A 23,477-nucleotide genomic window follows, 5' to 3' on the forward strand; every position below is an offset into this window, starting at 1 on the left:
ACCTCTCCACATGTTTCTTAAATCTTTATCTCTACATGTATGGCAGCTATTCCAGTGTCTGTTGAATTCCAACACAGAGAAATGTTGTCAGTAGTTTAGAGAATACAATAAATAAATAAAAATCATGTGACTCAAGGACATGCCTTTAAATAATAAAACCAGGTAAACTGATAACGCTGCAGTGGTTTCTTTATTTTTTTCGGAGCTTTAGGCCTGGACAATAGTCAAACGAAGCAAAAGAGGCAAAACTCAAATGAAATGATAAACAAACTTAGATCATCTTTCTTTCTGTTATGTAATTACCTGTAAAAAAGAAATAAATCATTAACCTAATTTGAGTATCGAAATATAAAAGTACTGTAATCTGATTGCTACTTTGCATCACATGCAAAGAAAATAAAATCAAGAGAAAATAAATATTCACAAGTTATTTTTATTTGCTGAAATGTATTATTTTAAACAACAGATTTGAGAATATCTGACTTTAGAAGAGAAGAAATTAAGATATTTAGGATACAAAAATAGGTAAAAATATTGGCAATAGTCCCGAAAACAGCGTTTAATTTCTTGAATGTGAATCTACTTTAACTATGTTGAATTCAGGTCAGTGAAAGAATATGGTTATATGGTTGTAATTATTCAGCAAGACCAATTCACCAGAGGGGGGAAGTAACTAAGTACATATATCGTACCTAAGTACAATTTTCAGGTACTTTACTTTAGTAATTCTATTTTTTGCTACTTTGTGCTTCCATTCCACTACAATTCAGAGGTAAATGGTGTACTTTTACTCCACTACATGTATCTAATCCCTTTAGTTACTTTACAGATCTGGATGAATGATGGTAAATATAATCAGCCCTTAAATCAGACTTTAGTTCACCTGCAGTAAATCCAGCAGCTACCCTGCAGTATACAAAGCCATTCAAACTAGCTGCACCTTTACCAGCTCTGAGAACACTTTAATGATCAATCATTATAAAACATATCAGAGATATTATTCTGAAATGGACCAATCAAACAATGACTACTTTTACTGTCGCTACTTTAAGTACATTTAGATGAGAGTACTTTCTACTTTCACTGGAGGAACATTTTGAATGCAGGACTTTTACTGTGACAGAGTATTCCTACACTCTGGTACTTCTACTTTACTCAAGTACAAGATCTGAGTACTTCTACTGTTACTCAAGTACAAGATCTGAGTACTTCTACTGTTACTCAAGTACAAGATCTGAGTACTTCTACTTTACTCAAGTACAAGATCTGAGTACTTCTACTGTTACTCAAGTACAAGATCTGAGTACTTCTACTTTTACTCAAGTACAAGACCTGAGTACTTCTACTTTTACTCAAGTATAAGATCTGAGTACTTCTACTTTTACTCAAGTATAAGATCTGAGTACTTACTCCAATTTTGAGTTTGCGAGTATATTCATACGGCTATGACGCTAATTGTGTTGCTAGGCTAAGTTAGTGCTAAAGTTAGCTTTCTGCTTTACCGTTGCTTGCCATTTGGTTAGCTTGATCGTATCTCATTGTTCTGTGTTTACAGTTTCACAAGATCCCCAGTAAACTTCATGGAAACGAATCATCTGTGTCCTGGGGTTTTTGGGAGTGTTTAAACTGAATGGAAACATAGCCCATGACAGGATGTTGCTGTACTATAACAACGAAAGAAACTGCTGCACATGCATACATGGAAAAAATCCATCTTAGTAGCCTTTAATTAAACTCAAAATATATTAACAAATAGGAGACTTGGTAAAATGCCACTCCTGGTCACATACGTGCGTCAATGTCATGGAAACAGAACTTGGGCCTATAAGTAAAGGTGCTGACCGTTCTGAGCTCACTTTGCACTTGGACTCTGACCAGAGCACACCTTTTGCAAAACTCACATGTGGAGAGAAAACTATTTGAGATTCAACCCGTCTGGATGGGGCAAGCGAAAACGTTATTGACCGCACGCAACTTTTGGGTTCCTGCAGCAAACTCGGCAGTGAGAAAGATCTTGTCAAAGTGTGTCACATGCATAAAAATGTAAGCAAAGACAAAAGATGGCAGATTTGCCTTCAGAGAGACAGCTTCCTGACAAACCACCTTTCACCAGTGTAGGTGTGGATTATTTTGGGCCAATAGAGGTCAAAAGAGGTCGCTGCATCGTTAAGAGGTATGGAGTATTGTTTACATGTATAACCACCCGAACCATACACCTAGAGGTCGCTCACACACTCGACATGGACTCCTGTATAAATGCTCTTCGCCGCTTCATGTGCAGAAAAGGTCAAGTCCCGCTTATGAGATCCTGACAACGGCACCAACCTGGTCAGCGCGGACACAGAATTACGGGCAGCTAAGCAGCTGTGGAGTCAAGGCAGCAGATGGAAGCAGACGCAGTATATCGCTGATCTGTTTTGGAAGAAGTGGGTGCGTGAGTACCTGCTTGGCCTGAAGGAGCGTCAAAAATGGACTAAGGTGAAGCAGAATCTTGCACCAGGGGACATTGTAATGATGCTGGACGACAACGCCCCCTGGAGCTCGTGGCTTCTGGGAAGAGTTTGTGCAGACCATCAAAGACTGTAAAGGACTGGTTATAAGAGTACTGGTCAAAACAAAACCCATAGTACTTTAGAGAGGCCTGTAGAAAGACTTTGCCTCATCGGTGAAGAGAACACTTGAGTTTATACTAAGGTACAATCCATTGCAGGGTGTACGTAGATCCCTACCCTTCAAATACAATGAAAATATATGGATTTAGTTTGTTTGACGTCAAGGGGTGTAGTTGGATTTCTCCCCCATAAGTATATATGCAAGTGTTGTCTGAAAAGGATCTAAGGTTATATATTGTAACGGTTAAAAACGTGTCTCGATAAACAGTCTATGAACTCAACGCAGTCTTCCACACAGGTAGCCCATGTCTGAGAGGCTGGTGCCTGATAATTGTTATCTTTTATATTTCCTGGCTACAGAGGTTGCTGTATACAACGTGACAATATTATTTGACCTTTCCACAAAATAATAAACTGGCACAAAAAACAAGATTACAAAAAGGCGACGAGACAACAAGGGCTGATGTATGAATGTGATAACCAGAGATATTAGTCTGAAGGAATACAAATGAAGGATGTAGAATCACACATTGAGTTCAGAGTTCAGACACAGTGCAGCCGCACTTCCTGCTGTACTGGAAGTGTTACCGGACCATTGCAGATCATTTCCTGTTTATCTGCTTAGATTAAATGCACTTTTGTTTTGATTTCCGGCTGATAAGTGGATACCTTTTTACTTTTCAGGACATCTCTGAAACAGTTCTACATTATATTGAAAAGTGTTTTTTCAGAGGATACAAAGTTGAAAGTAGGTTTCAAGGTTTCAAGGTTTCAAGTAATTTGAGTATCTGGAATTGTTGATTCAAAAATTATAATTTCTAATTCAAAAAAGTGTTTGACTCAAAAGCCCTGTTATGCAGACTAATTTGTTTTCTTTTTTCTTCATGACACACAACACCCTCATATGTTAATCCTTTTCTGGCATAGTTTGCGCATCATGAAGGACTTATTATGGCTAATGGACACAGACAGACACAGAATCAGCACTTCAGGAACAGGGCTGAAACAGAGGGGTTTATGGGATGCTACAAGGATCTGTTTGGCCATCCATCCATCCATCCATCCATCCATCTTCTCCCACTTTTCCGTCAGGTAACAGCTCCAGCAGAGAGCCCCAAACTTCTCTTTCCCTGGCCACATCAACCAGCTCTGACTGGGGGATTCCAAGACGCTCCCAGGCCAGCGAAGAGATATAATCCCTCCACCTGGTCCTAGGTCTACCCCTCGGTCTCTTCCCAGAGAGAGACCGAGGGACGTGCCTGGAACACCTTCCTAGGGAGGCGCCCAGGTGGCATCCTCACTAGGTGCCCGAACCACCTCAACTGGCTCCTTTCAACACGAAGGAGCAGCGGTTCTACTCCGAGACCCTCCCGGATGACTGAACTTCTCACCTTATCCCTAAGGGAGATGCCAGCCACCCTGCGGAGAAATTCCTGCGGGCCCACCACCTGGAAACAGAGATGGGGTCGGGTGCGCTGCCAGAAGGGTGGCAGTGAAAGCAAAGGGTCTCGACGGACCAGACCCGGGTGGCAGAAGCTGGCTTTGGAGACGTGGAACGTCTCGTCTCTGGGGGGAAAGGAGCCGGAGCTTGTGTGGGAGGTGGAGCGTTACCAGTTGGATCTGGTGGGGCTCACCTCTACGCACAGCGTCGGCTCTGGAACCTTACTTCTTGATAGGGGTTGGACTCTATTCTTCTCCGGAGTTGCCCAAGGTGTGAGGCGCCGAGCGGGTGTGGGGATACTCACAAGCCCCCGGTTGAGTGCTGCTTTGTTGGAGTTTACCCCAGTGGACGAGAGGGTCGCCTCCCCACGCCTGCGGGTCATGGGGGGGAAAACTCTGACTGTTGTGTGTGCTTATGCACCAAACAGCAGTTCAGAGTATTCAGCCTTCTTGGAGACCCTCAAAGAAGTCCTGTATGGGGCTCCCGAAAGGGGACTCCTTAGTCTTGCTGGGAGACTTCAACGCACACATGGGCAATGATGGAGACACTTGGAGGGGCGTGATTGGGAGGAACGGCCCCCCTGATCTGAACCGGAGTGGTGGTTTGCTACTGGACTTCTGTGCTAGTCATGGATTGGCCATAACAAACACCATGTTCGAACATAAGGATGCTCATAAGTGTATGTGGTACCAGAGCACCCTAGGCAGAAGGTCCATGATCAATTTTGTTATCGTATAATCGGACCTGAGGCCGCATGTTTTGGACACTCGGGTTAAGTTGGGTCGAGTGGCAGGGGAAGCCTCTGGACAGACCTGGTAAGCCCAAACGTGTAGTGCGGGTGAACTGGGAACGTCTGGAGGAATCTCAAGTCAAGGAGGCCTTCAACTCACACCTCCGAGGGAGCTTTTCAGGCATCCCTGTGGAGGCTGGGGACATTGAACCAGAGTGGTGTTCAAAGCCTCCATTGCCGAAGCTGCGGCGGGGAGCTCTGGTCTCAAGGTCTTAGGTGCCTCAAGGGGCGGTAACCCTCGAACCTCTTGGTGGACACCGGTAGTCAGGGAAGCCGTCCGACTGAATAAGGAGGCCTTCCGGGATATGTTATCCCTGGGTACTCCTGACGAAGTTGCAAGGTATCGACAGGCCCGAAGGGCAGCAGCCTCAGCCATGGCCGAGGCAAAGCAGTGGGTGTGGGAGAAGTTCGGAGAAGCCATGGAGAAGGACTTTCGGTCGGCACCAAAGTTGTTCTGCAAAACCGTCCGACACCTCAGGAGGGGGAAGCAGGGAACCATCCAAGCTGTGTACAGTAAGGATGGGACGCTGTTGACCTCAACTGATAGTGTGTTAGGGCGGTGGAAGGAACAGTTTGAGGAACTCCTGAACACGACAACTCCGCCCTCTATGTTAGAGGCGGAGCTGGAGTATGAAGGGGGATCAATTCCAATCTCACGGGGGGAAGTCACTGATGTAGTCAAACTACTCCACAGTGGCAAAGCCCCGGGGGTGGATGAGATCCGCCCAGAAATGCTGAAGGCTCTGGGTGTTGAGGGACTGTCATGGTTGACACGTCTCATCAACATTGCGTGGAAGTCGGAAACAGTACCGAAGGAGTGGCAGACCGGGGTGGTGGTTCCTCTTTTTAAAAAGGGGGATCAGAGGGTGTGTGCCAATTACAGAGGCATCACATTACTCAGCCTCCCTGGGAAAGTTTACTCTAAGGTACTGGAAAGGAGGGTCCGGCCGATTGTTGAACCTCTGATTGAGGAGGAACAATGCGGATTTCGTCCTGATCGTGGAACGACAGACCAGCTTTTTTTTTTGGAGAAGGCGTATGACCGGGTTCCCAGGGAGATACTGTGGGAGGTGCTGCGGGAGTATGGGGTGAGGGGGTCTCTACTCAGGGCCATCCAATCTCTGTACTCCCAAAGCGAGAGCTGTGTCCGGGTCCTCGGCAGCACGTCGGACCGATTTCCGGTGAGGGTTTGCCTCCGCCAGGGCTGCGCTTTGTCACCAATCCTGTTTGTGATATCCATGGACAGGATTTTGAGGCATAGTCGTGGGGAAGGTGGTTTGCAGTTCGGTGGGCTAAGGATTGCACCACTGCTTTTTGCAGATGATGTGGTTCTAATGGCTTCATCTGAGCCAGAAGGCAAAGCTCTCTGTCTACCGGGCCATATTTTATCAACCACAAGTACTATATTAACAAATTAAGCAGGAAATTGGAGACAGGGCAAATGTGCTTAATACAAATTTTCATAAAAGACATATCAAAGCTTCAATCAAATGTATGCGTGTGCTCAAAAATGTCCCATTGCACTCAGAATAAGAATGAATAATGAAAAAACTTTGTATGAATGAAACTGGATATGTTTTGTATTATTTTGATTCTAGTCACTAAACAGATGATCATTGTCACTTACATCTTCTGTACAAATGTAAAATCACTTATATAAAGCTGTTCAACACTGAGCCAGCCTGATGTTTCAGTGTCCAAGTTTGTAGGTGGATTTAAAAAAATGGACAACAAGATGTTCTTATTAATCATTTTAATGCTGGTGAAATACAAAACTCACTGGGTGCAGAACAGTACGAGATAACAGGTTCATGTGCTCTGATCAGACGTTTACACATGGTAAATGAGTCAATTAAAAACACCGGACATGAATCGCTCTGCCACACAGGAAACTCTGAATCTGAATCTCAGAACACATTTACTTTGGGAATCTGGTCTCATTATTATCATCAGCCACAATAGGATATTTAAAGGGTTTACCTGGAAACTCTTCTGCCTGTGTACATGCTTTTTGAAAAGCTTGTCTCCGTGGAACAGTGAGATTGGTCAAAGTTCACAGAGGTCAGATACATCTGCATCTGTCAGTCCAGCACGTTTGTGGTTATGTTTACTTTTACACAGAAATCAAGACAGTTGAATTCAGGAAATGCTGTCAATTTTCAGGCCTTATCCCAAAGAAGTTGGCTGAAAATATGTTTACTCATGAAAAAGCTGCTGGTAATTCGGCAGATGGATCATAGTTTTTGGTGTCAGTCCAAACAGAGACACTATCTCCATCTGGTATCAACACACGTCTGTATCTGGTAATCGTACACGGAAGAAGGACAAGTTATTACATGATTGCAACATCTTTTGGATGCTGTTTATGGTCGCAGTCTTTCAAAAGTTTGACCACATTGAAGGAGCCTCTGTCACTGGCTTTGTTTCAGCTATTAGGCATCTTCTGTTTATAGCCCCCTTCCTGTACAGGCATGGTGCTGATCAGGTACTGTACAGTAAGTAAGGCGAGATTTTTGTATTGTTTACTCTTGTCGCTATCTTTTATAGAAAGTTATCTTTAGTTTGGTTTTGAATTGGCTAGTAAGGGCTTTTTGCTTTCAAGTTATTCAACATCTTTTTGAAGTCAGTTTCCTCTTTTTTCCCGAGTAATTAGATTTTTGTTGTAGTACACATTTTTGTTAAACCCCTTTTGCTCCTAAAATGTTTGGGAATGTAACATGGACGTGATAGCTCTCTAAAGCTCGATTCATCTGCGGATAAATTCATAATTCTCACTATTTAATCAAATTATCACCTTCCACACTGAAAGGTTGACTTTAATTAAAGGTATTAAGTCAACAGATTTCACATAACATATTAAGTTAGTTGAAAGCAATAATATTAAGTTGAAAGTAAATTTGTTTTTATTTTAACTTATTAATATTATTGCTTTCAACTAACTTAATACGTTATGTGAAATGTGTTGACTTAACACCTTTAATTAAAGTCAACCTTTCATTTTTTATTGCATATTGTAAAAAGTATAGATTGTAGCCCCTTTATCCTGAGCATTATTGGACCATTTATGTTGAGAAGTCCGCCAATTCATCCTGTTAGTAGTGAGAAGGAGAAAACGTATTAATAGCCGGTCTAATAAAAGTGTGTCTAACAGCAGAGGCCTCGGATCAGATACAGATCACATGTCAGTAAAGACGGGTCAGGGTTGATTTGCGCTAAACGCCAGCATTACGTGCTTCTCCGCTTTCAATTACTCATGGAATGCTGGGTTTATTCTACTGTAGCAGCTACCTGTATGTACAGTGAGATCATTCGACATAAAACAAAGAATTAAAACCTGCTGGATCCATTTAAAACAGCAAGTGCCTTCTACCCACATGTACGCACACAGGACTGTGAACAGGTGGAATGTGGTAAAGAATACTGGCTTCGCTGTGAGGTCAGGTACAGAGAACACTGTCAAACATTTTGAAAGGAATATTAAAAGACTAGTTACAACGTGCCACAGTTTATGGCTTATACACACCCAGGCTGTAGGGAAAGTGGACCCCCCTTCTTCAGTACACATATATCCATAAGGAGCCTTAATATACAGGGAAGGGTTAGCCCATGAGGAATGAGGTGCAGTACAAATGCACTGGATCATTTGGAATATCTTACATTTTAAATCATTAAGTAAACAAAATGAAATGGCAGCTTTTAAATCGTAAAGTTATAAAGTGTGCATGTACAGAGCATTGAGTGTCTACCTGAAGGAGAGTCTTAGAGAGCATGACATCATGAGAGGAATATAGACGAGCCTCTGCCCAGGAACTACACGTGTTCTAAAGTCTTAAATAAGAATGGAAGAAGTGAAACACACTATGATTATATACAATCCCACTTCATGTTCCACAAGTACATTTCACTTTTCTTTCCCCCTTTGAGCATGCTGCAGACAGGGAGGAGAAAGAGCTGGACTCACACACACCTACACACTAAGCTTGTCCTCTGCATTTTGGGAAGGAAGTGTTCGGATTCAGTCACCAAAATGCACTATTAAAAACAAATCCTGAATTTAAGACGTTACATTAAGTAATATTCTTGAGGATTTCCATTTTCTGTTAAGTCACTGTAGCCGGATGAGGTAACCAAACAGTAACGGAGTAATGAAAATAATGACATATTAATAAGAACGAGGTGTCGGTAGCCTCAGTAGAATAGACGAGTAACAAAGCATGTTTATGTTTCCATACCTCCAACCCTAACCCTGTTTCTATAGACATGTTTGTTAAGGAGTCACTGGCAGTAATAAAAACACTTCACTCTTCATTAGCACCAACACCCAGAGTTCTAATGCCCTCTCTCCTGTTCTTTACATCTTGTGGTGCATTCTTGCATCTTACTTAAACAGTCTCCACTGTCTCCAGTAAAGCAGTCTTGCCTCCTTGTATTGGTCATGATTACACATTGGAACAGTTAGTTATCATAAACCATGTCTTTGCAGTTCTTTACAGTATAAGCTGCTGAATGTCTTGAAAGTACCAGCCTATAGTGCGGTTATATAACTTATTTCCCCGTAATGTTTCGTCTGATTGCAGCTTTAAGGATTTGATAGGCGTTGTCCCCGTGAGCACCAGCACAGCTTCTAAAATGTTTCCTGCGGGCAGCTGCTACGGGTCTGAACTTCATGAAGAGATTATACATGAAGGAAAGAAAGGGGAAATGTTCTTGATGGAAAAAAGGAAGACACTTTTCTGCTTACTGGAGCAGAACTAATCATATGTAGAAGGCGTTGTTCCAGACAGAAATCAAAGCTGCCTCGGTGTTTAAAGGCCACCTTTGCCATCCCGCCTGTGCTTCAGTGTTTAAAGAGGCAGATATTAACTCATCCATCTACATATTCAGGGTGTACAGGTGAGCTGGAGATGGGCAAATGGCAGTTCAAGTACAACACAAACAACTAAACATGAGGTATGAGTCAGTACTCCAAACAAACAACCTGATACCAGCATAGGGTAAAAAAAAGTTCCATGCAACATGCATGTTTACTGTACAAACTCAAGTATGATCATTATATCAAGAGGAGATGAATATTGTCTCATCGTAAAAAGTAAAGATGTTATGGACTTTATGTGGAAACATAAGAGCTGGAAGCCCTCGTTCTTATTTTGGGATTTTTTTCATGATTAAACTGCTTTCAACAAGAGGGGGTGACTGTTGATTTCCTCCTGCTGTGACAGGAAGTCAGGAATGTACATTAAACATACATTTTGGATCAATTTAGCGATTCTTAATCTCAGTGTGCTGATTGGTTTAGAGTTTGGACTATTTAAAACACAAGGAACCGTCGGCCTGACCGGCAGCAGGCCGGCGGTGTGAAGGGAGACCTCTTATCTCTCGGGGTCAAAGGTCCTTCAGGGACTTGGTGGCCTTGGCCAGGTTGTTGTAGAACTCGGCCATACTGGAGGGGAAGAACGAGTCGACCACGGAGCGGGGGAGGAAGCCCCCCAGGTCGGTCTGGAAGAAGCTGAACACCTGGGTTTTGCTGGGCTCTCTGGAAGAACAAACACAGCAACAGGTCAGACACACAAAGAGAAGCAGAAGTGTGGGGGAGTCAGTGTGTTGGTGTACTCACCCTGAGATGGGAACACAGATACAGCCACATGGATGGTTGAATCCTCTCACATAGCCAGACTGCGGGGTGCAGCTCGGGTGGATCACATTAGTGGCTGTTGAAACACATGTACACGTTTGTATGCATTATATTGATCCTTCGGTCTGTGGTAATGTGGCTATCGACCAGATAAGCACACAAAGTAAATGAAAGACCAGAGTCCACTTTAAAGAGTCCTCTCCTTCTGATGTTCAGGTGTATATCAGTATGTAGTGTCTCTACTTTAAAGAGTCCTCTCCAGCTGATGTTCAGGTGTATATCAGTATGTAGAGTCTCTACTTTAAAGAGTCCTCTCCTTCTGATGTTCAGGTGTATATCAGTATGTAGTGTCTCTACTTTAAAGAGTCCTCTCCTTCTGATGTTCAGGTGTATATCAGTATGTAGAGTCTCTACTTTAACGAGTCCTCTCCTTCTGATGTTCAGGTGTATATCAGTATGTAGTGTCTCTACTTTAAAGAGTCCTCTCCTGCTGATGTTCAGGTGTATATCAGTATGTAGTGTCTCTACTTTAAAGAGTCCTCTCCTTCTGATGTTCAGGTGTATATCAGTATGTAGTGTCTCTACTTTAAAGAGTCCTCTCCTTCTGATGTTCAGGTGTATATCAGTATGTAGAGTCTCTACTTTAACGAGTCCTCTCCTTCTGATGTTCAGGTGTATATCAGTATGTAGTGTCTCTACTTTAAAGAGTCCTCTCCTGCTGATGTTCAGGTGTATATCAGTATGTAGTGTCTCTACTTTAAAGAGTCCTCTCCTGCTGATGTTCAGGTGTATATCAGTATGTAGTGTCTCTACTTTAAAGAGTCCTCTCCTGCTGATGTTCAGGTGTATATCAGTATGTAGACTCTCTACTTTAAAGAGTCCTCTCCTGCTGATGTTCAGGTGTATATCAGTATGTAGTGTCTCTACTTTAAAGAGTCCTCTCCTGCTGATTTTCAGGTGTATATCAGTATGAAGTGTCTCTACTTTAAAGAGTCCTCTCCTGCTGATGTTCAGGTGTATATCAGTATGTAGACTCTCTACTTTAAAGAGTCCTCTCCTGCTGATGTTCAGGTGTATATCAGTATGTAGTGTCTCTACTTTAAAGAGTCCTCTCCTGCTGATTTTCAGGTGTATATCAGTATGTAGTGTCTCTACTTTAAAGAGTCCTCTCCTTCTGATGTTCAGGTGTATATCAGTATGTAGAGTCTCTACTTTAACGAGTCCTCTGCTGCTGATGTTCAGATGTATATCAGTATGTAGTGTCTCTACTTTAAAGAGTCCTCTCCTGCTGATGTTCAGGTGTATATCAGTATGTAGTGTCTCTACTTTAAAGAGTCCTCTCCTGCTGATGTTCAGGTGTATATCAGTATGTAGACTCTCTACTTTAAAGAGTCCTCTCCTGCTGATGTTCAGGTGTATATCAGTATGTAGTGTCTCTACTTTAAAGAGTCCTCTCCTGCTGATTTTCAGGTGTATATCAGTATGTAGTGTCTCTCCTGGGACATGTCTCCATGCTTTAATGTTCAAAAAGCTCTTTATGTTTCTCATACTGTCTGTGCTGCAGCATCTCTTTTCACCCTCTGTCTGAAGCCAGAGAACAGTCTGCTCTGATTGATTAGCTGGCCGGCCCTGTTGTGATTGGTCAAACACTTAGTGATGTCCCTCCCTTTAGCCTATCACATACAATGTGTTGGAGCACTAGCCATTAGAAGTGCAAGTGCTACAAAGTGATGTCACTGATACGGAAGTAAACAAAGAAGTTCAATGGTGATGTTTTAGGCAGGGGGGAGACTCCCTCTGTAGGGAATACAAGGATTTTAGCCTTTGCAGACTATTTACAAGCACACAAACCTATACAACACACTACAGCAGAGGGAAAACCCAAAAGCAAAATAGGGCCCCTTTAAAAGATTTCTAACCAATGACCACGGGAAAGGATCCCATATGATGTTGGCGATACATTTGGATCCATCTGTTCCTCAGATCTTAACTTTTACAGTTTGGCTATCGGTGCAACGAAGTCAAACGGGGCAATAAAACGAGTAGGGTCTATAAATCAGGCTGTAAACAAGGCAACAGTTTATCCAGATGGTCTCATGTCGGCTCACGTACTGGGAGGGAAGTTTTCTAAACTCTGTTTTGACGATTAAATATCTTAAAGCTTTGTTTTCTTTTAAAAACATGTTGTTCACCTATACTTTATCAGCTTTGTTTAAAAAAAAAATTGACTTCAAATCAGCATTCCCAATCAATCAACTCATCGGCTCCACAACCAACTTTCAAAAACATAGTGCTTTAACATGGTTTTAAAATACACAGCTCATCAAGAGACTCGTTCATGGGATCATAAATGTGATGTTAATAATTACCAAGCTTTATCACAGTTTACTGGCTCCACATTTGATATCACATTAATTCCCAGTGACAGTTGCGGACAGTCTCACAGATAGATTATCTCAATGCATCTTCTATCCCGACACTTCCTGTACATGTTTGCTTGAGCGGGACAGTGGAAATCAACAAAATCAATGCGTATATTCATATTTTTTTAACATACAGTGGGGAAAAAAAGGTATGTGAACACTTCGAAATGTCCTGCTTTTATGTCATAAAAAGTTATTTTCTGATCTTGTGTCTAAATATGGATTGATATGCATTCGTACATGTCACTACATAAGACGCTTGTACCGAAATCAACTTACATACGCTCAATACTGTGGACATCAACCACAGCAGCATTGAGTCTTGCCCATAGACTGAATGTATAAAAGGACACCGATGATGTCAAGGTGGGATTGAACCGGTGCTCCCTTGATCTGAAGAGGAGCGCAATATCACATTGAGCCACAGCCACCCTATGTACATAACTTGGTCACCCTTTCCAGCTTTATGTAAATCAACAATTCTTGATCGTAGGTCTTCTGAGATCTTTTTTGTGAAGCCTGGTTCACATTAGCTTCTTCTAAAAATATTTACTGTTTTGAAAAAATATATGATTATTATAAGTTAACCCATTTAAGCCGGGAAAGCGTTGCCGCATTTCTACCATTCAAACCGGGGACGCTGTTGCGTCATTCTACCATTGAAGCCGGGAAAGCGGATACGTCATTTTCTGGTACAAGAGCTCTGTGGTATTTTTTTGCATTAATTATCGGCCTCTTAGCCAATGAAATGCAACAGAATATACACGTGGCATTGTTTGGATTTTTTTCGAGCAATCATGGCAGACTTAGTCTACTGCGGAGGGAATTCTGAAGTTAATGAAGGTAGTGATATTGACGATCTGCACAGCGCTGATGACATTATTGCTGATTACTTTGAACCCGTCGAACTAAATCGACCGGGATTTATGGTTAAGACATATGTTTGAAGACAGCGACGATGATGACCATGAGTTTGAAGGTTTTGAAACCGAGTGGAGGATGGAGAATTACCACGCATGAAAGCCACAGCTGTAAGCTCTCAAATACTTTCTGAATTTTGTTTCTATCTGCTACAGAGGCTGAGAAATCTATTATTTAGTAGGCGTTGACACAATTGCTGAATTTCCAGAAACACTTCAGGTTTTAGGGGGTTCTTCTAAAATCGCCCATAGGTTTTAGGGGCATGTTTTCCAGGCGTTTGAGGGTTAAGGTAGCTCAAAATACACTTTTAATCTTGTTTCACTGATTAAAAGTGCGTTTGTTAACTCCTAACCCAACCCGTTTTTAGGGGTTAATTTTTCCATCCTACACTGAATGTTTGAACATAGTATTTAATATAGACTAAAACAAAATGATCATGTGTGTGCAATTAACAAAAACGGATTGTGTTTGAGGATTATAGTAACTCAGATGAAGGTCAGACCATATCTTGCCACTGTATCTGATGTAATTGTCTCAGATATAAGAAAGGAGCTGTCACTACTCTGTTAACACATGCAGTGTATTCCCAACATAGATCTAGCTCAGACAGCCTCTCATCAGCGACACTAACACAGCTTTAAAGAGCCTCTCACAATAACTTTACCAAGGACACCCGCAGAGGAAGTGGCAAAAGAAAGAGTTGTTACGCACCATTCGATGAAATGGTGCCGTCTTCGTATTGCTTGATTAAAATAACATCGACAAAGTCTCGTGGAGCGATGATGCCCATAGCTGCTGAGGGCGTGACCGTCCGGCAGATAGAGATGTGCTGAGTGGGGAACAAGGAGACGTTCAAAAACATTTTGAATTGTGAGGATTTCCCCTACTGGATAACATTCAGTGGAGTGTTAATCACCACTGCCAAAGCAAACACAGGAAGATATGATTGACAGTTAGATGAAAATACAAACTGAATACTGTACAAATCCATCGCCTCTACGCTTCATTTGGTATTAAACCTTATGGAATATCAAACCTTGAGGCATTCAAAAGATTAGCTTCCAAACTGTGTTTACTGCTATTTGAAGATTCCAATATTCTAATATGTGAATAATAATTCAGACACTCTTTTGTGGAAATCAAAAGACATTTAAAACCTGTGTTGTCCTGTACATATTGATCATGGAAAATGTAGTCTAATCAGAAGAGAGAAATAATAACACACCTCTGTGATTTGTTCCAAAAGCTCAAACCTTTTGACATTGTTGTCCCATTTGACTCTGAGGCCGTTGGGTACAGGCTTCAGACACTCCCACACTTTCTCCGGGCTGCCATTGATAACCCCCTCCCCCTTATAGCTGCAGAAAAGACACAGCACAGTCAGGAGATCACATTAGTAAAGGCATGACTGCTGTTAATTACATTCATACATTACTGAACGGGCACACAGAGAAACTGTGCGTTTATTCCACTCTGCACCAAGACTTGAAAAACTAAAACATGGGTGATTTTTAACAATATGCATCTACAGGTGCAGGGGTTAGTATTCACCATGACCACAATAGCTTACTCTGTGACCTCAAATGATTCCTAAAACTCAGAAATTAGTAAACATTTGATCACTTTCTGTTCTGTCTGGATGTTTTTTTGAACGTGTTTTGGTGAGATGCCTAACCCGTTTAACACGCTAACAAGCTTATGGACTTTCAAGTGTGAAGGTTCTGTGCGTCATAAAAAGAGTGGCGGTTAACAAGTGACTAAGAGAGATTACTAAACAAATATTAGCCGCCTTTAGCTTAGCGGTGGTGATATGACCACATGCGACCCTGATTTAGTTTGTGTATAGAGTTATAACATTCGCTTTTTACTTCTGGTGATGCATTTATGCTTCAGAAATCATAAAGTGGTGTTAATATGTGGAGATTATCCTGCTGAACAAGATGTATAAGTATCATAAACACACTTAATACTTTTAGGGTTGGCCTACAGTAATATGTCATCACTGTAATACTCTGTAATATTGTCCCCAGGACTATGAGACGGCATTTATCTTTTAGCGCCTACTGTACTTAAGAAAAAACTAGGAGAGCAAGACCTAACAGCTAAAGCTAACAGAGCTGGCTTCCACTGAAACATAACAGAATGTGAGCAAACCTTACTCAGTAAATATCAATGAAGGGTGAATGTAAATTGTAATCGTGTTGTTTTAGAAGAGAATATTTAACCACAGAAATGTATGGTAAAACTCAGTTCTATCAATTTTACTGCAGAAAAATTCTGAATTTCTAGCAGTAGTTTTTGTCACAACCTTACTTACTTTACAAAATGTGTATTCACTACCTGACCAGGTTAGGTTGTGGATACTCAAAAGCAAAGTTAACTACTGAAAAGGTTTATATAAATATCCATTGTGGCTAACTGCCGTTGAAATAAAGAGAATTTGAGAAAGAAAAAGAGGATTTAAGCTTTCTCACACATTCCCAGGGAACTCAGACGAGGGACGCCAAGACACAACCACGTCATTCTGCCGAAGAAAACAGCACACAGTGAGCCACATATACCTTAGTGTGATGCACGGCCCTGATGGATGCTGTTCCCTCTGACACATTTCAATACAACAGAACTATTTATTTCTTACTTGAGGAGCTACCGTGACCAAGAGGTCAATTCACTGAAACACAAAGCTGATAGTCAACCATCATGGAGCTCCGGTGATGCATATAGTAGACTGCATCACTGGCACTAAACGGCCCTAATCTGCATTTAGCAGATTCGTATTTGTCAGTGTTGACTAGGTGATTCTGAATGCTCGGATAAAAAAAAACATGCTGATCAAAGAAACAGTCAGCAAAGCATTTCAATAAGATTGTAATAAAAGATGAAATTGCAAATTAATAGAATCACAATGATAAACTTATTCTAAAATAACTACACATGAAATGCAGGTATGTAAATGGCCTGTTCTGTATTTTGCTGATGCACATCTGACAGCATGACTCGGGCACACTTTATTTAAGCTGCCCAATATAACATTGTGATGGTTGGAATGTACTAGTGTACTGTAGTTAGTACATCTTTGAGGCACATGTACTTCACCTGAGTACCTCCATTCCATTGTATTCCTGCAGCAAATATTGTACTTTTTACTCCACCTTATGTTGTAGTTTGGTCTCGTAATTATCATTCTGCATACTGTGCCTTCTATAGCTACTATACAGATATCTATCTTTCCGTTGACATCTATATATATTCTTTTTACTTTATTTTTTATCTCATGTGCAATGTCTAACACTAAATTATCTATCCAACACTTGTTTGAGCAATTATGTCCACCATCATTTTTGGAAATGTATTCCTCTGTTCAATATATTAAAATCTACATTTATTTCAAGTCTTTGTTCGTGAATTGGTTCAGATTGCTGTCAACGGTCGGTTGGGTAAGCCCTGCATTCAAAATTGAAGTTGAGTACAAAAAGTACAGAAGTATTAAAAAATATACTTAAAGTACAAAACTATCATTAAGTAGTAATGGCCCATTTCACAACCATATATAAAATAATATAACTATTGATGCATTCACTTCAGTGTTGCAGCTGATAAATGTGGGGTTTATTTTAACTGAATAATATACTGTACGGTAACCTATAATGGTAGAACACAATGTATTAGTTGTGTTATGTTTTGTATATAAAAGTAGTATGTCACTTAATGCAGTAAAAACTTTGCCTACAATGTGTAGTGGGGTAAAAATGTAAAGTAGCATAATGTTAACGTATTCACAACGACCTCCATGTTTACTTAAGTCTAGAATAAATGTACTTCGTTACTTTCCAGCACTATATATATATATAAAAAAAAAAAAGGTTAAAGGATGGAATAATATTCAGTAAAGCCTCACATTTATTAAGTGGAACTGTCCTGTCTGTATGCTAACGTTAGGTCTACCTCAGTGAGCAAGGCCACATCCAGTGACATGTATCACTAAAGCTAACGTCATTGTTCTGTATGTTAAAACACTATCTGAGAACAGCATGTATCAGGGCCATGTCCATTAATGTCGTACAAAATCATATCAGACAATAAAAACGTAATGTTTACCGATTTTTTGCAGACTTTCCACCCGGTCTCATCCGTCTTGTAGCCCATCAGACAGTCCCCCACTGCCTTAGCCTTATGTTCATAATCCATAATAAATAGTAAAAGTTACCTTTCTCAGACCAGCTGACGTTATTGTCGCTTAATGTTTCCCACACAATACAGTTTTCTTTCAATTTAACAGAAACCCTGAGTCACACTGTAGCTGGGTCAGTCAAGCAAATGCAGCGGTGGTGAGTTACTTAACATTAGGATGTGGAGCCGCCACTACAAAGCTAGCGTTAGCCAAAATGAATGAAAGGTGCTATGCGATGCCCGCATCGTTTACAGCTGTGAGGAATGTGACAACTCTGTGACTGTTATCTATAACACCTCAATGACCGCGCAGCAGCCCACACCTGCCTCTGGAACAAAGATAAAACCCGAAAATGATTGAATGGAATTCCTGAAATCCAAGGAAATTTCCTAGCGATGTGTCAAATCATCCAGTAAAAATGCTTTCCGGTTTTGGCTTTCAAAATAAAATAACTTTTCTCGAACTTTAGTGTTTATGAACATTTTCCATGTGATGTAATACAACTTGTTCTATAATTTCAATAACATAGTGATTTAATCGATTATTTTGTGTTTAGTTTTTACACAGCACAATATTCAAGTAAGTCACTTGTTTCATGAATCTTATTTTGGAGGCAGAGCCGCGGCCCGACTATCTTTCAGTGGTTGACTTCCGGTCTCCTCATGCATCCATCACCAGAGGCATTACGCACCTGCAGCTGGAGTCCTCGCTTGTTGACGCAAAGCAAGCTGGGAAATGTAGTGGTCGGTAACATCATTCTACAAATGGGGAAATCCCCACTACGAACCGATCCATTTGACAGGAATAACAATTTTAAGATTAAGGATTCAAGATTCAAAGGCTTTATTGTCATATACAAAGTAGCTGCAGTGTAGTTATGGCAATGAAAATCGTAAGGCTCCTCCAACAATGCAACATAAATATATGTAAGACATGTCAATAAGGCAAAACAAAAAACAATAGAAATAGTGCAAAAAGAAGTAGAAGAGTAGAAATAAAATAGTGCAAGAGAATATTGCAAGACCAATGTGTAAGTAATGCAGATGAATGAATGATACACATGTAAAAAAAACACAATAAGCTAAATGTTGCAGAGAATGTTTTAAGTGACCAAGTAAATGCAAGATTCTATGTAAAATAGAGTAATTAAATACTGTACAGTGAAAATAAATATTGTTTGTTGTAATTATAAATACATTGTGAGATGCAAACATAAAATTAAATGTTATCGTGTAAGCTGTATGTACATAAATAACACAAAAAGTAAATACATCACATTGATAATATACTGTCTGTGCTCTCAATGCAATGTATTAAGCCCTAGTTGAGTATTTATCTATGATCATTTGAAAAACATTTTTACAGATCGCATAAATATTAGCAAGTATGTCATACATTGGAACAGACCAGGTCCTTTGACTCAGTGACATTTAGATCAAAGCTGGTTTTGGACTTCTTTTTGGTGTGCTTTCCATGTCTGGCCTCTGACTTGATATAGTGGTCCTTGTTGTGGATGACCTGGATGTACTGGTCAGTGCTGCTGTTCTGCTGGTCACTGCTGGAGGCCAGCGAGGCCGAGTCTGACTCGGTCAGAGGGGGCTCCAGCTTTGGTCTGGTCTTGGGTTTCACATGACACTCCATGGGCCTGGTCCTGGCCGGGGAGGGACAGGGTCTTCCTGGGGATTGGATGTGTCGCTTGGTTCGCACGAGAACAGAGTCTGCTCCTCTCACACTGCTCTGAGACCGGGAGTGTGGCTCTAAATCTCCCCAGTCTATTTCTTCTTCACCATCCTCCTCTTCATGCACTCCATATCTTCCTCGACTGTCTTTTGACCCATGTCTCTCCCCGCGGTCACCGATGTAGAAGTGTGTAGGCTGTTGGAGGTCAGAGAGGGATCTGGGCCGATGAGCTTTCCCCAACGTTATCCTTCTCCTTCCTTTCCCCTCCTCCTCCTCTTCCTCCTCTTCACTCAGATGCTGCTGTGATGGGTGTGAGCGGTGAGGGTGTGGTTGGTGGTGAGCGCTGCGGGGGGCGTAGCGTTTGATGTTGCGCGGGTACAGCTCCAGGATCTCGGCGGGCTCCTCCATGAGGTAATGGCGTGGGATCCGTGTGGTCGAGCGCAGCAGCTTCTTCCTGGGGTCGTGTTCATTGACGATCACATAGCGGGTGGTGTGGCCGCGCCGCCCTGCATAACTCTGGGCTGAGATGATGCCTGCAGCCTCCACTGGGTGTATGGAGCGGAGGGTCTTCCTGTACAGGGGGTCAGATTGGATGTGGTCAGAATGGCGAGCTGGGGGATTGCAGGCCATGTGGTGGTAGGACTTGGACCTGCAGGAACCACTAGGGCCACCAAGAAAGGGTGGGGGCCTGTTATGAGAAAGGACAAGAGGTAATGATGAGTTTCTAGGACTATCATTAGGTTATGTTATTATTGGAATCTTATTGTTGCATAAAGCTATAGAAAAGCATGGATTATTTGAAATGTTTGCATTGCATGGCCAAAAATGAATCTCTCATGCCAACAAACAGCGTGTTGGATAAACATTAGAAGCTAAAACTTTGAAATGATTTGTGTATTGGTGAGTGATGTAATGTTATTTGTACCAAATGGTGTTAAACATGCACAAATAGTGGTATTTTCCATTAAAGCCAATATTCAGCAGGTTTACATACAACCATTTTCATGCCAGAAACATTCCTATAACTTACTAGTGTTCAGTGCATCTCACAGAACATTATTCTTCCAAAAGAAAAAGAAACTGAAGACAGCGTTTAGAATACCCAGGTTAATACCAAACAAGTAATGACTAGGGCTGAACAATAAATAGATTTATACAACACAACATTTTAATTTCAAATCAAAGGAATACAAAAGTTTAACCTGGATTAACTTTATCAACAAGCTTAACAAGTGAAAGTTTAAGTTACAACTACCAAATGTAGTCATTTGAAGCTCATTAACATTAAAGCTATGTGTAATCACAATTTATATTTGGATAGACATGGTTTACTCAACTAAGAAACCAACACTAACTTTTTATGTTAGTTTGCTAGCCTAATATAATTATGTATCAAAGTTAGCCTTCTTAAACGGACTTCTACCAGGAACATGTATCGTAAAGGGCAGCACAGACATTTTACTCTACTCATCACAAAATAAAGTCACTTCTAAGATTAGTGTAATTTAAGACCCTCCCATTGGCTGCATCTTCACTACTGGTCAATTGTACGATAAATCTGTATCACTAAAAATGTTCTCCTTCAAATAAGAGCTGGCATGTTGTCTGAGGTCAACCTGATTGGTCGAACTGCTGTGTGTCAGACCTGCTGGGCGTGTGCTCCGGTGGCCTGTGTTTGGGCAGGATGGTGACTGCTGGACTCCGGACGGATCCCGCCACACTTCCTCTGCTCAGCTCCGTGCGGGACGCTGACTGGGTGATGGTGCGGATGCTGTTTCCACGGTGAACAGGAGAACTACAGTTTGTGATGCTGCCGTTCCGTCGGGGCGATGGAGTGTGGATGGAGGCCTCCTGGCTGGTGACGTCGCTCTCCTGATGATCCGGCTTCTTGTCAGCCTCTGGAGCCTGTAGTCTCGCTGAGTTGGGGTAAAGAGTGAAGGTCACGACAATACAAGAAATACCAGAACACACACGGGATCTCAAAAACAAAACAACACACACCTGCAGCCAACTGGAAGACCTTCTTCTTGTCCTCGGTCCGTTCCTAAAGAGATTAAAAGAAATGTCCACCTTAATCATAGTTCTTATTAAAAAATAATTATTGGTTTTGGTATAACATTTATAAAGACAAAATTAGACAAAATTTAGGCAGATCCATAAAAAGATGTATGCCTATATTCGGCCTTTATGTAAAAAAAAGATGTTCTATCTCTACAATCTGTTTCAGCATACAATGCAGTATCATTCTGCCACGAGTAATTTGTACCAAGAAGATCTTCCCAGGTTCGTGGCTGGTCAGTTAAAACTTTGGTCATATATTTCTTTCAATATTTTCTCATTTTCTTACGTGGCTAATCCTGGTATAAACGTTTTCTGAAGCCACATGAGGTTAGGTGAGGGTGTCTGACCAAAAACTAAAATATTAAGCAAACAATAAACTCCACACCTTCCAAATTCCAAATATCACTACTGTGACCAGACAATTACGTGGCGAAAATAAATATTACACGATCCACTATGAGAATGAAACTCAGAAACTCACAGTCTGAAGCTGCATCCTCAGCTGGTTGTTGGTGAATTTGAGGGACCTGGCTATGGCCTGGAGATAATAGATCAGCATGCTGAAACACAGAGGGAATAAGGTCAACATGGCATGTTAATTTGTAGGGTCACGTGTGTGTGTGTGTGTGTGTGTGTGTGTGTGTGTGTGTGTGTGTGTGTGTGTGTGTGTGTGTGTGTGTGTGTGTGTCTTACAACAGCAGCAGCAGTGCAGGCAGCACTACAACAGGGCTGGTGACGTAACTCATCACTTTACTGAACCACAGCGGGAAGTCATTGGCCACCGTTTCAGAGATGATGTCATAAATCTTCTCTTGACCACTGAAACACATTCAGGACTTTTATTTAGTTAATTATGAAGATTATAAACACATCCACACCTAAGGGAAAGAAATAGCTCCACCATCATACAGTGGGGCAAAAAAGTATTTAGTCAGCCACCAATTGTGCAAGTTCTCCCATTTAAAAAGATGAGAGAGGCCTGTCATTTTCATCATAGGTATACCTCAACTATGAGAGACAGAATGGGGGAAACAATCCAGGAAATCACATTGTAGGATTTTTAATGAATTTATTTTCAAATTATTGTGGAAAATAAGTATTTGGTCAATAACAAAAGTTCATCTCAATACTTTGTTATATACCCTTTGTTGGCAATGACAGAGGTCAAACGTTTTCTGTAAGTCTTCACAAGGTTTTCACACACTGTTGCTGGTATTTTGGCCCATTCCTCCATGCAGATCTCCTCTAAAGCAGTGATGTTTTGGGGCTGTCGCTGGGCAACACGGACTTTCAACTCCCTCCAAAGATTTTCTATGGGGTTGAGATCTGGGACTGGCTAGGCCACCAGGACCTGAGATGCTCTCTTACGAAGCCCTCCTTCTGCCCTGCGTTGTGCTCTGGACTGTCTGCTGATGGGTAAGAGTGAAGGTCCACGCTAATACAGATACCAGAACACACACGGAGATCTCACACAAAATCCACACACTGCACCACGGATGCCTTCTTCCTGTACTCGGTCCGTTCCTAAGGTCATTAAAAAAACTGTCCACCTAATCATAGATGTTCTTCATTCTAAAATAAGTTATGTGTTTTTGGTATAACATTAAGCAAATTACATTTGCCAGATCCAAAAAAGATGTTGCTACGGTTTATGTAACAAAAAGATGTTCTATTTTGATCTGTTCAGCATACAATTGCCATACTCATTCTGGCATCGATAATTTGTACCAAGAAATCTTCCAGGGT

At 41.4% G+C, this 23,477-nt stretch overlaps 2 protein-coding genes across 2 annotated transcripts in view; both read right to left on the minus strand.

Moving 5' to 3' along the window:
* Positions 1 to 6,581: 6,581 nt before the first annotated feature.
* stard5 (StAR related lipid transfer domain containing 5) lies at positions 6,582 to 18,390 on the minus strand. The gene is made up of 6 exons (XM_063881899.1): positions 17,918 to 18,390; positions 16,294 to 16,343; positions 15,045 to 15,177; positions 14,531 to 14,648; positions 10,458 to 10,551; positions 6,582 to 10,376 (listed from the first exon to the last, which is right to left on the minus strand). The coding sequence occupies exons 1-6, from the start codon at positions 18,005 to 18,007 to the stop codon at positions 10,226 to 10,228; spliced, it is 636 nt and encodes a 211-aa protein (XP_063737969.1). The 5' UTR covers positions 18,008 to 18,390; the 3' UTR covers positions 6,582 to 10,225.
* Positions 18,391 to 19,104: 714 nt separating this feature from the next.
* Positions 19,105 to 23,477, minus strand: part of LOC134863401 (transmembrane channel-like protein 3) — a 57,219-nt gene continuing 52,846 nt past the window's right edge. The window contains exons 18-22 of the mRNA XM_063881898.1: positions 22,425 to 22,550; positions 22,213 to 22,291; positions 21,672 to 21,714; positions 21,316 to 21,586; positions 19,105 to 20,358 (exon numbers count right to left, since the gene is read on the minus strand). Of these exons, the coding sequence (XP_063737968.1) occupies positions 19,380 to 20,358; positions 21,316 to 21,586; positions 21,672 to 21,714; positions 22,213 to 22,291; positions 22,425 to 22,550 (1,498 nt within the window). The 3' untranslated portion in view covers positions 19,105 to 19,379. The remainder of the gene's footprint in view (positions 20,359 to 21,315; positions 21,587 to 21,671; positions 21,715 to 22,212; positions 22,292 to 22,424; positions 22,551 to 23,477) is intronic.

Source organism: Eleginops maclovinus, chromosome 4 (assembly GCF_036324505.1).
Source record: "Eleginops maclovinus isolate JMC-PN-2008 ecotype Puerto Natales chromosome 4, JC_Emac_rtc_rv5, whole genome shotgun sequence".
Classification (NCBI taxonomy): domain Eukaryota; kingdom Metazoa; phylum Chordata; class Actinopteri; order Perciformes; family Eleginopidae; genus Eleginops; species Eleginops maclovinus.